Raw genomic sequence first — 11,057 nt, 5'->3', positions numbered from 1 at the left:
CCTATTCTCCTCTCTGTCTCTTCAATCCATGCATTGGACAGATTTTTATACATTTTATCTCCATTTTATTATGCACCTCATTTGTAGCATTTTTAAATTCATCACAACTATTTTTAAGGTCCATAGTCTTTGTAGCAATAGTTTCTCTGATGGCTTCCATGCCTTTTTCAAGCCCAGTGATTAATTTTATGACTATTGTTCTGAATTCTTGTTCAGTTATGTTGCTTATATCTGTTTTGAGCATTTTTTGTAGCTGTCACTTCTTCCTGGAATTTCTTTAGAGAAGCCTTCTTCTGTTTCATAATTTTGGCTAGCTTTCTGTCTCTTGTTAATTTTAAAACCTTGCTATGCGCTCTGCACCTGTAAGTACTGCTGTATTAAAGAAGGCTCATTGACTGTCCATGGCCTGTTTGTTCAGGAAGTGTTCTTTGAATGGTGTCTCTTGGTCTATCTTGTTGAGTCTTTGGTTATTTCATTTCCCTACTTGTAGTGATATTTGGGACTCTCCACCATGTGTACTTTGGCTTTTTTCTTTTTTTTTTTAAACATTCCTTTAGATATATGTCTTTTTAAAAAGTTTTTAAATGTTTGTATTTATTTCTGAGAGAGAGAGAGAGACAGCATGAGCAGGGGAGGGTTGGAGAAAGAGGGAGACACAGAATCTGATGCAGCCTCCAGGCTCTGAGCTAGCTGTCAACACAGAGCCCGACACAGGTCTCAAACCCATGAACCGTGAGATCATGACCTGAGCCAAACTCGGTCGCTTAACCAACTGAGTCACCCAGGCACCCCTACTTTGGCTTGTTTCTTGAGTTAGCCCTGGAAAGGAAAACAGACTAACAGACACACAGGGAACAAAGGCACACAAACGCACAGACAAATCCAACAATCAAGCAAACCAAAAGGGAAANGGAAGAGCATATACAAAGAGAGAAATGACAGGGGCAGGGAGAAAGCGAAATTGGACAATGACCAAGCAGAGACTAAGAGGCTTAATTCAGAGAGAGAAAGAGGAAAATATGTAAGGAGGCGAGGAGAAAGAAATGAAGATAATGTTGCCCAAAGAAAGTATATACTCTGATTACTCTAAAGAAAGAGAGAAATAGGAAGGTAACGATGGAAGTGTAGAATATACATCTGGAGAATGAATTAAATGTGACTGTTTAAGCAAACCAATGACCAGAGTACCCAGTCCAGCAGAGGGGAGGGATATGAATGAGAGAAGGGAAAATATATCTGGATAGAAAGAATTGATCAAGAATTGATCATGGCAGTGCCTGCCTGTTGATCTTGCCCCAGGCTCTGGTAAAAAAAAAGAAAAAAAAATGCAGCTCTCCAACGTGGATGGGCGTGGGTTGGTGTAGGCAGGTCTTAGCCTCCACCGCGGTCCCATAGGCCGCTCCCTGAGGTCCCGCCGGGGTGGTTGTGGGGAGAAAAATGGCAAAGCCAGGGTCCCTTCTTGAACCAAACGTTGCAAATCACTCTTTTGGGTCTGATCTCCCTGTGCTGCGGACGAAGGCAAGGTGGGCCGTGCTCTATGTTCTAAGCCCTGCCTTGTTTCCAGATCTTACTCCCCGTTTATTGATACCACCGGAAATGTAATCCCCCAGGTTGGGCCGCTTCCCAGCCAGGGATCAAGCTGGAGAGCAGTGGAGCATTTTCTCCTGATGCTGCCTACGACCGGGGCACCCAGCCCAAAGAAAGCACCACAGCTGGAGTTAGCATCACTCTGAGGGCCCTGCGGTTAGAGATGGGATGTTAGGATCCCTTTCCATCCCGGGCCAACGTTTTTCTCTTCTCCAGGGACAGTTCTATCAGTAGTTTCAGCCACTATTTTCTTCCCCTCATCTCTCCGCGGCTCTCGGTGAAGGGGACTCCTTCCTCTCTGTGTCTCCAGGTCCTGGCCCGTTTTTATCTTCCCCTTTCGCAATCACACAATCACAGCATCTCCTATGAGGCTGTTTTCTAGTGGACTCTGTCTCTTTTCCTCCCAGACTCCTGCGGTTCAGGGTCCTATGGCTTCAGGCCTTCTCTGTTTGAGAGATGGGGGTTAGCGAAGCTCCCGACTTCTCTGCCATCTTGCCTCCTCCTGTAGTTACTTTCTTAAGGGTGCTTTTGCTTTTACGATTTTTTCTACATTTTTAGTTTTGTGATTTTTTTCTTCATATCATATACATAATATTTATTCAAATAACATATATTTATATATTTACATCATATCTTGGTCATGTTATACTTTATGTCTCATCAGTGCAATATTGAAGTTTTATGACCTTATTTCTACTACCTATCCTTTCAAAGTTACTCAATCACATCATTTTCCCATTTGTACTTTACATCTCATGCTATGAGGTGCTCTTTTTCTTTGTGCAATTACTTCGGTAAACTTTTTAAATAAAATCATTGGACTTCTGACTGCACAATGGGGTCATTGCCTTCAATCACCACATTGTTTCAGGGTCAGGTGGAGTCTGGCCCTCACCTCTAGGACATACTCTCCACAAGACCAGCAGGTTTGTCTCTTAGAGTCACTGAGGTGTCCTCGATGAAAAAATAGTGGGTCCTGTACATTATCTGTGGAACAAGTGACCAGCAGAGAGGACGTCTCTCTTCTAGATGAGCCTCAGGCACAGCTGGTCAGTGGCAGCTCCCACACAAAGTGCCTCCACTTCACCATCAGTGCTGCCTCTACTTCCCCCAGTGCTACTGTCTCCTCCCTCTCTCAGCTCAGCTCCTCCCTCCCACAGAGGTTTCCCTGAACAGCACAGCACACGGTTACATTCCTGTCTTCAGAAACACTATACTTAGGATCTATGGGACACTTCCTCCAACCAAATAGAAATCTATGTGAGACTCTGCTTTATAAATCCATGAATCTGGATGGGAACCAGTACCAGCATCACTAGAACTAGGGCAGGGAGAGGGGGCAGAGAGGCAGGGAAGGTAGAAACTAACTGAAGTTGAAACAAGATGAGAAACTCTCAGATTCCTCTCTGTCTACAATGAGAATCTAAAGAATAATCCAGAAGACAGCTCTAGATGGAGGGGAAGAGAAGGATGACTCTGAAAATTCATCTCTCCAAACTGCAGAGACTCCTGTGTGCAGGGCCCACGTGGGTTTGTGGGAGCAACAGCCCAAAAGACTCCTGGTGCTGTAACTGCAGGGGCACCCGGGGAGAATGGGACAGGAACTCGTATACAGGTGCAAGAACAGGCCTGATGCTCCAAAGAAACAAAGAAAAAAAAAATACACCCAAAAGATGGGGCTGAGGGTATGACACAGGTGGATCCTGGGCTGACCCAGTCACAGGAAGCTCTTGCTGCACAAGGCCCTGGTGATAGATGACTTCCAAGTCCCTGTGATCACAGGTCCTGGGGAGACAAGCTTCCATAGAAGGGGCAAGGACAAGAAGCAGAGATATGACTGAGCTGAGGAGTGAGCAGGTCATGACAATGATGCACTGAGCACCGACTGGGCACAGGCCCCGTCCACGCTCGCCTCCTCACAGCCCTCTCCTGTCCCCACAAGCAACAGACACAGCACAGCAAACACAGATTCTGGAAGTTTTCAGTGCTTTAATTTATTTTCTGTCACCACTTTACAAATCTTCTCTTTTATTAGCTCATCAACCCCACATACCCAGAATTACAAAACACAAAATCATATCTGGATTTTCTTTTTCAATAGGAAACTAAGGCATCAGGACTCTGCCCGACATGAAATAAAGATGGGGATGGAGACGGTCCAGCCCCACTTCTGCAGGAACAGGAAGCAGATCAGAAAGGGAACAGAAATCAGTACGGGGAGGGGTCACGGTGGGCAGGGTGGGCCAGTCTCCTGCGTCCTCACACTATGCTAATAGGAACACAGACACATTCTGACACCATCTGCAGACAGAGAAGTCAGGGGCTCTTGATGTCACCAAGTGGGAGTGGGAACAAATCTTGCATCACTCAGTCCCCCAAGGGCAGCTGGGGTCACACTGTGAAAAAATTCATCATGAACACATTCAGGTCACTCACATAAGTGCCTCATCCTCAAGAGCCCCTCCTATGTCAAAGTGTCCTTAGGGTCCCCACCTCTCCCCGCTTCACGCCCCCCGGAGTTTACCTTTAGGAGTCACTAGGGACGAATCAGAGCCCTGGGAGCTGTCATTGCCTGAGGTAGAACAAACAGGACGTGATCAGAGCCACAGGAGATGAGACTAAAGGAGGAGCTATGGGGGAGGGGTGAGCTCCCCATGGGGTCCTGTCTACACTTCCCCAGGGTTTCAGAGATCACCCTCTCCATACTTACGTGCAGCAGGAGAGTAGCTCGGTCCTTTTCCTCCTGTGGGGAGAAAATATAATGTTAAGGACCTGGGACAGCTGGGCCATGAGGTCCTACAGCAACCTCCTAGTCCTGGTCCACAATGAAGTTTCCAGAATTCTGACTGAAGACCCAGGACAGGATGGGGAAACATGAAGAAAGAGGTGTGGGGTCTCTGGCCCACCTAACTTGCTGGAGGTCTGATCTCAGCAGGAACCTTCCTCTTTCTCCCGTCACTGCTGGGAATCAGGTCCCCATCACCAGAACTAACAAGTGAAGATCTGTCCATTTTCACAAGTGCTTTGCTGCAGAGCGAAGGTCAGTAACGGCTCCAGAGTAGGCAGGTGCAGGGTGTGGATGGGACTTCCCAGGAACAAGGCAGGACCATGTGCTACCTAGGAACCCCCAGCGGGACAAGAGAACTCAGATCCCCCCACTCTCTTCCTACCTGAGCGCTTCTTCCTCCAGATCACAGCTCCAACCACCACAGTGACCACAAGGACAGTGACAGCCACACCAGCAATGATGCCCGGGATGGGGATGGAGGGCTGAGGAGGCGGCTCTGGAAAGGGAAGGAAGGTGAGGGGCCCACACCTCCGGCTTCAGTCCTGACTTTGTGAACTTCTCCAGAAGGGCCCTGCTCTCCCTGACACCAGGCTCTACCCCACACCCTCCTTACCCCATCTCAGGGTGATGGGCGCGGGCAGCCCCTCGTGCTGCACGTGGCACGTGTATCTCTGCTCCTGTCCAGAAGGCACCACCACAGCCGCCCACTTCTGGAAGGTCCCATCTCCCGCAGGCCTGGTGTCCACAAGCTCCGTGTCCTGGGTGTGGTCCTCCCCATCCCGCTGCCAGGTCAGGGTGATCTCCGCAGGGTAGAAGCCCAGGGCCCAGCACCTCAGGGTCACCTCATGGTCAGAGATGCGGTGGCGGGTCACTTGTGTGCTGGGAGATTCTGAGGAAGAAGAAGCAGAAAATCCACACTGGGTTTACCTTCAGGGGCCAATGAGGCTGCATCCATGTGAGCATCCTGAGGTGGAAAGGGCAACGGGTTTGGATGGAAGAAGCACAAAACCCTGACACCAGTATAGCCTTTGGGATCTCCTGATCCTTGTTAAGTTCTGGAACCAGGGAGAGAGCCCGGGCAGGAGGCTGCAGGTCTAAGGGGGAGGACACACTGTGGTCCTGACTATTATGGAGGGTGAATGACTCACAAAACCCGGAGTCAGATCTCCAAAGATGTTCTCAGGGACAACAAGGCCTTGAGAGGGAAGGTCAGGGCTCACCAGGTGGCTGCCAGGGNTTCATATGAAAACAGAAATATTGTTTTTATGAAAAATAACGATTTTCCCAAATAAGCAAGGCAGTGAGAAGAGTGGATTTTGATTCATTTTACATTTTGCAGGTCTCTTCTGGTCTGTCTCATTAGTAGACCACTGGATGTCGATTTGCTTCTGCATCTGTTGTGTTGTTTAGATGAAGTATTTGAAAACATTTATATCCTTGACCAAATATAGGAGAATAGTTTGTTTCATATCCTTTCAGATAAGTATGAATATGCCTCTTTGATACTATATTAAAACTACACAGTTATACTTTCTCTGAGGTTCTTTGCAAACTGGATTCTGCAACAGCATCACTGACTGTTTCCCGTGTTGTATTAAACCCATAAGCCCATCTGCACATTGAATGGATGTTGTACTAATACATGATTGTTTTTAAGTAACGTGTTGTGTTGTACTAAGTAACACCGGTGTTCTGGCATTGATTAGAGTGTAATTGAATCAAAAAGTCATTTGTTTTGGGGCATCTGGCTGACTCAATTGCTTAAGCTTCCGGCTTTGGCTCAAGTCATGAGCTCATGGTTTGTGAGATCTAGCCCCACATGGAGCTCTGTGCTAACAGTTCAGAGCCTGGAGCCTGCTTAGGAGTCTGTGTCTTCCTCTCTCTCTGCCCTACTCTTGCTTGCGCTCAGTCTCTCTCTTCCTCTGAAAAATGAATAAACTTTAAAAAAAATGTTAAGTCATTTGTTTTAATATTACCACAAATCCCAACAGAAAGGTGGTTGGTGCTGAGAAGCTGTGAAACTTATCGAAGGGTCACAGGGAAATGGGATGGGCTACATGGGTGATGGGTACTAAGGAGGGCACTTGTGATGAGCACTGGGTGTTGTATTTAAGTGATGATTCACTCAGTTGTACTCCTGAAACTAATATTACAGTGTGTGTTAACTTACTGGGATTTAAATAAAAACTTGAGAAAAACAAACTAATGGTAAAGAAGCAGCCATTGCTCACATTAAGCAGCACAGGGAGATGTTTGGTATTCTGTTGGTCATACAGTGGCTTGTTTTTGTCTGTAATTAGACAAAGTAATGTCATGGTCTCAAGGTGTCCTGGTGTGATGCTGATGTCCTGTGAGATGACTGGTCATGTCCCAGGGGAATAATATGGTCCAGTGGTGGCATCAGCCAGCTTCTGACCACACTGAAGCCCAGCTGTCAGAGTCAGACCAGTTCTCAATGTGGCGGCTGCTGTTGCTTCTGTCTTCAATTCCGTATTTTAAAATAGCTACAACCCATGAAGAATAATTAACGAATTTGTGTTTTAGGGAGCCTGGGAAGTTCAGTTGGTTAAGGGTCAGACTCCTGATCTTATGGTTTGTGAGGACCCTGTTTCAGGCTCAGCACTGACAGTGTGGAGCCTGCTTGGGTTTCTCTTTCTTTATCTCTCTCTCTCTGTCTCTCTGTGCCTCCCTTGCTCATACTCACTCTGTCTCTCTCTGTCTCAATATAAATTAATACAATTTTTAAAATCTGGAAGGACTTTTAAATTTTTTTTTTTTAATTTATTTCTAGGAGAGAGAGATACAGAGCGAGCAGGGAAGGGTCGGNCGAGCAGGGGAGGGTCAGAGAGAGAGGGAGTCACAGACCGAAACAGGCTCCAGACTCTGAGCCGGCAGCCAGCACAGAGCCTGACGCGGGGCTCGAACCCACGAACCGCGAGATCATGACCCAAGTGAAAGTCGGACGCTTAACCGACTAAGCCACCCAGGCGCCCCAGGACTTTTAAATTCTTAAATATTCCAAAATACACTGGCCCTGTTAGGGATCTTAAGTGCTTATTTCTTCTAGCATCCGTCCCTGAGGAGAAGCGTTCCCTCAGCTCATGGATTGTGTAACTTATTCACACAATAAATGCTTGCAGAATTAGGGAAGGTCTCAGGTTTAACGTTTCATAAGCGGGAATATTGGTCATGTTCATTCCAGACCTTAGTTCCAGTATTTAGCCCTTTTTCATGGAGTATCTCATTCCTGTCTCCTAACATGTCTGCCAGATTTGTACTGTTCTCTGTATTTTCTCAGAGAACAATCTGCTCAGGGAAATCAGAAGCAAAGGAGAGAAAGGAAGAGTAAGTTATCCTGGGGGCAAAAAAGGAATCATGTAGCGGGGAAGAAGAGGGATTTAGTGGAGTTCATGTAGAGAGTGTACTTCCTGAAATGTCCCATGCTGGCACATTGTCTCCTCCCCTCCACACACACACCCGTGGGCCCACATCCCCCTCCTCTCCACACACAGGCAGAGCTCTTTGTGAAGTCTGTGCAGCGTTGCATTGCTCTGGCCCAGCTGCTGGTGGAGTAGAACTTTCCACCCATTGCCATCCACTGTAGAACGTCCTGGGAGGAGAGGGGAGTCAGAAGTGGAAAGATAGCTTATGTCTTGGGAGGAAATGAGACCACTGAGAGAAGGGACTGTCAACATTTTTCTAATTTCCTTTCTGACAAAGACTTTCTTGGTATCAGTAGTTTAAAGATTTTTAACAATAAATTATTTAACTAATGTCCAAGGCATGGACATTAGGCAGGTAAACACGGCCATCCACTACCACCTGCCAGAGGATCCCCACACCTACCTGTATCAGGTAAGCTGCACATCCACACGGGCATCCCAGTGGCCCCTCCCACCCCCTGATTTCCTATGTCTTCATACCTTACATCCTTGTCCCTCCTTTTGGGTGTCTTCCTACTTGGGGGTCTTCCAATGCCACCCTCTGTCTCCTTCCAGGAGGCCTGAGCAGGCCAGTTTGGCCCCACAGCTTGGCCATCACATTTGTGTCAAGTGAAAACCATGCCAAGATGCTCAGTGAGGTGCAGGGTCACACTGAGGTCAGTGGTAGTGAGCTGCCCGATGAGATGGACATTTCCTCCTCCAGTGAGTATTGACCTCATGAAACTGGTTCCTCCAACTCTTCAGAGTCTCTTTTTTCTTAGGGACTTTGTCTTGAACCATGTAGTGCAGGCAATGTACCTGATACTTATTGGGAGCCTGACAAGTTTATGTACCCCGATCTTATAGCCATGTTGGGCTGTTTTGTTTATTTCTATGTGTGGTCCTTTTCTTCTCTCAATCCATTATTTCTCTTTTTGCACCCCAGGCTCTCCTCTGCCCCCACACCCCACAGATGCCTGCATGTATAGGGGTCTGTGTTTCAGCCAATCTCACTTAGCCTTTCTATGCCTTATTGTAACTGTGCATCTGTTGTCTGCAGTTGCAGCCATTGGAGAGGACGCAGCCATTCGCAGAGGCTGATGCAGGTCTCCCACCCATGAAGCAGGTGATCATACATGACCTGAGCTGAAATCGAAAAGTGAGGGGCCCAACCGAGTGACCCTCCCAGGCGCCCCTACAGTTTATTCTTCCTAATTAATTTGTTTTAAAAAATATTTTACATTTCAATATAGTTGACACAAGATTTCTTTAGTTTCAGGTGTACAACACACTGAATCAACTTCTGTATTCATTTTTTTTCTTTGAGAGAGAGACAACCAGAGCAGAGAAGAGAGGCAGAGAGAGAGAGAGGGAATGAGAGGATCTCAGTAGGCTCAATCCCTGCAGGGCTCAATCCCATGACCCTGGGATCATGACCTGAGAACCTACTGAAGCCACCCAGGGGCCTTCACCTTGTGTCTACACCATGCTGTGCTCACCACAGTGTAGCCGCCATCTGTCACCGCACAGTGATGTTACAGTCTCACTGGTGACATTCCCTGTGCTGCGCCTTTTATTCCTGTGAGCTGTTCCTTCTATAATTGGAAGTGAGTGTCTCCCACTCCCCTCACCCTGGTGCCGATCCTCTCAACCCCCTCCCTCTGGCCAGCATCAGTAAGTTCTCTGTATTTATAGGTTAGATTCAGCTGTTTGTTTCTTTCTTTATTTTTGTTTTTTTTTTTTAGATTCCACATATGAGTGAAATCATNAAGGGAATGGAACCAGGGTTCAGCCCAGAACGTTTGCACTCAGAGCCTTGTTGACTTGTCTTTCTTTGGTCCCCTGTCCATCAGGATTTGGGTATGACTCTGCACTCCACACAAGTGAACTGTTGCAATGCTCTGGAATGTTCTGCGATGGGAGGCTGGGAGGCTGAGAGCTTAGGAGGACATTAAGAGGCAGTGTGACTTACCTGCTCAAATCAAACTAAAATCCATGTACATCTCCAGTGGTTCAAGGTCAGCTGACTCCAGATGTAAAATGAAGGACAAGAATGAGCCCCTGGTGACACAACACTGGCACTGGCCTGTGGGAGGTGAGCATTAGCAGAAGTGACAGAGACCATAAGTCACTCCTGAGATGAGTGTGTGGAGAAAGTTATGGAGAAAAGTCAGGATATCATGAAAGTGGATGATCGGGAGACCTAACAGGTCCCCTACTACTGGAGTCCATCACATGTACAGCGTGTGACAGGCATATGACATATGGACCAGAACCTGAACCACACACAGTGGTGACAAATCCTAGAACAAGAAAGTGCTCTCGGGAATTAAAACTATGACCCTAGAAATGGATAATTGAGTCAATAAAGTGGATGATTACAGTTGTAGTTCCCCAAAGTGGTACCGTCAGGAGGGGAAGGCAGCAGGAGAGAAGACCTGTTTGGTTCCTAAAATTTGTTTCCATAAATGTCAAGACTGTTTCTCAGAGTTGGCAGGGAAAACACGTATGTTGAAAGTCCTGCCCAATTCTTAACTAAGTGGATGACAAGAGACCCACATGAAGACACATCATGATGAAATGTCAGGAAAAGGGGGGAGGAGCAGACACCTTGAAAACTCCAAGACACAACAACACAGGCCTGGTGGCTGGAAGACATGACACATGGTCCCCAAATCCCGAGGACAACTGTGTCCTGCACAGAGTCTCCATCCCGTCACCATGTGAATCAGGGTGAGGGTAACCTAAGGCACGTAAGGTGTTTACAGTGTCAGTGTCTACTTACAACACCCCCTCCCACAGGTTACCATGAGGCAAAGGGCAAAATGATGGAGAAAACCAAAAGAGGGGATCACATAGGATCCAGACAACAGGGAGCCAGAAGGAGAGAGGCAGAGGGCACCTGGGATGAGCTGAAGGGGGTCCAGTGTCGGCCCTGCCCCAGGTGTGCAGGCATCCCGTCCACGTGGGCCAGGCGTCTGCACAGACACGAGAGTGGTGGAATTGTGGATGGGCTCGAATCCATTCATGAAGATTCCCCCTGGGGGAGCTTGGGAAGGAGAAGAGAACAACAGAAACTAAACAAACGGAGGATAAGATATGTATTTACTAGGGAAAATAGTAAGTTAATTCAGGAAAGGTAAAGTAATCACAGTCTACTAAATGCTTGGTTGTGACTAGCATTTCATGGTCATAAAAATGCAAACAGTGCACACTGAGCTAATCTAAGTTATAAAATAATTATTTGGGGCAGAAAGGAG

The 11,057-nt window shown here is 47.1% G+C and overlaps 1 protein-coding gene across 1 annotated transcript; it reads right to left on the bottom strand.

Moving 5' to 3' along the window:
* Positions 1–3,556: 3,556 nt before the first annotated feature.
* LOC144228940 (DLA class I histocompatibility antigen, A9/A9 alpha chain-like) lies at positions 3,557–5,292 on the bottom strand (the record flags this gene model as incomplete). The annotated part of the gene is made up of 5 exons (XM_077760868.1): positions 3,557–3,983; positions 4,112–4,159; positions 4,298–4,330; positions 4,758–4,871; positions 4,989–5,292. Coding segments are annotated over 5 exons (504 nt in total), but the record flags the coding sequence as incomplete, so codon positions are not given.
* Between the last annotated feature and the right edge of the window lie 5,765 nt (positions 5,293–11,057).

Source organism: Crocuta crocuta, unplaced genomic scaffold (genome assembly GCF_008692635.1).
Source record: "Crocuta crocuta isolate KB4526 unplaced genomic scaffold, BGI_CrCroc_1.0 scaffold762, whole genome shotgun sequence".
NCBI lineage: Eukaryota > Metazoa > Chordata > Mammalia > Carnivora > Hyaenidae > Crocuta > Crocuta crocuta.
This window is presented reverse-complemented; position numbering and strand designations above follow the sequence as displayed.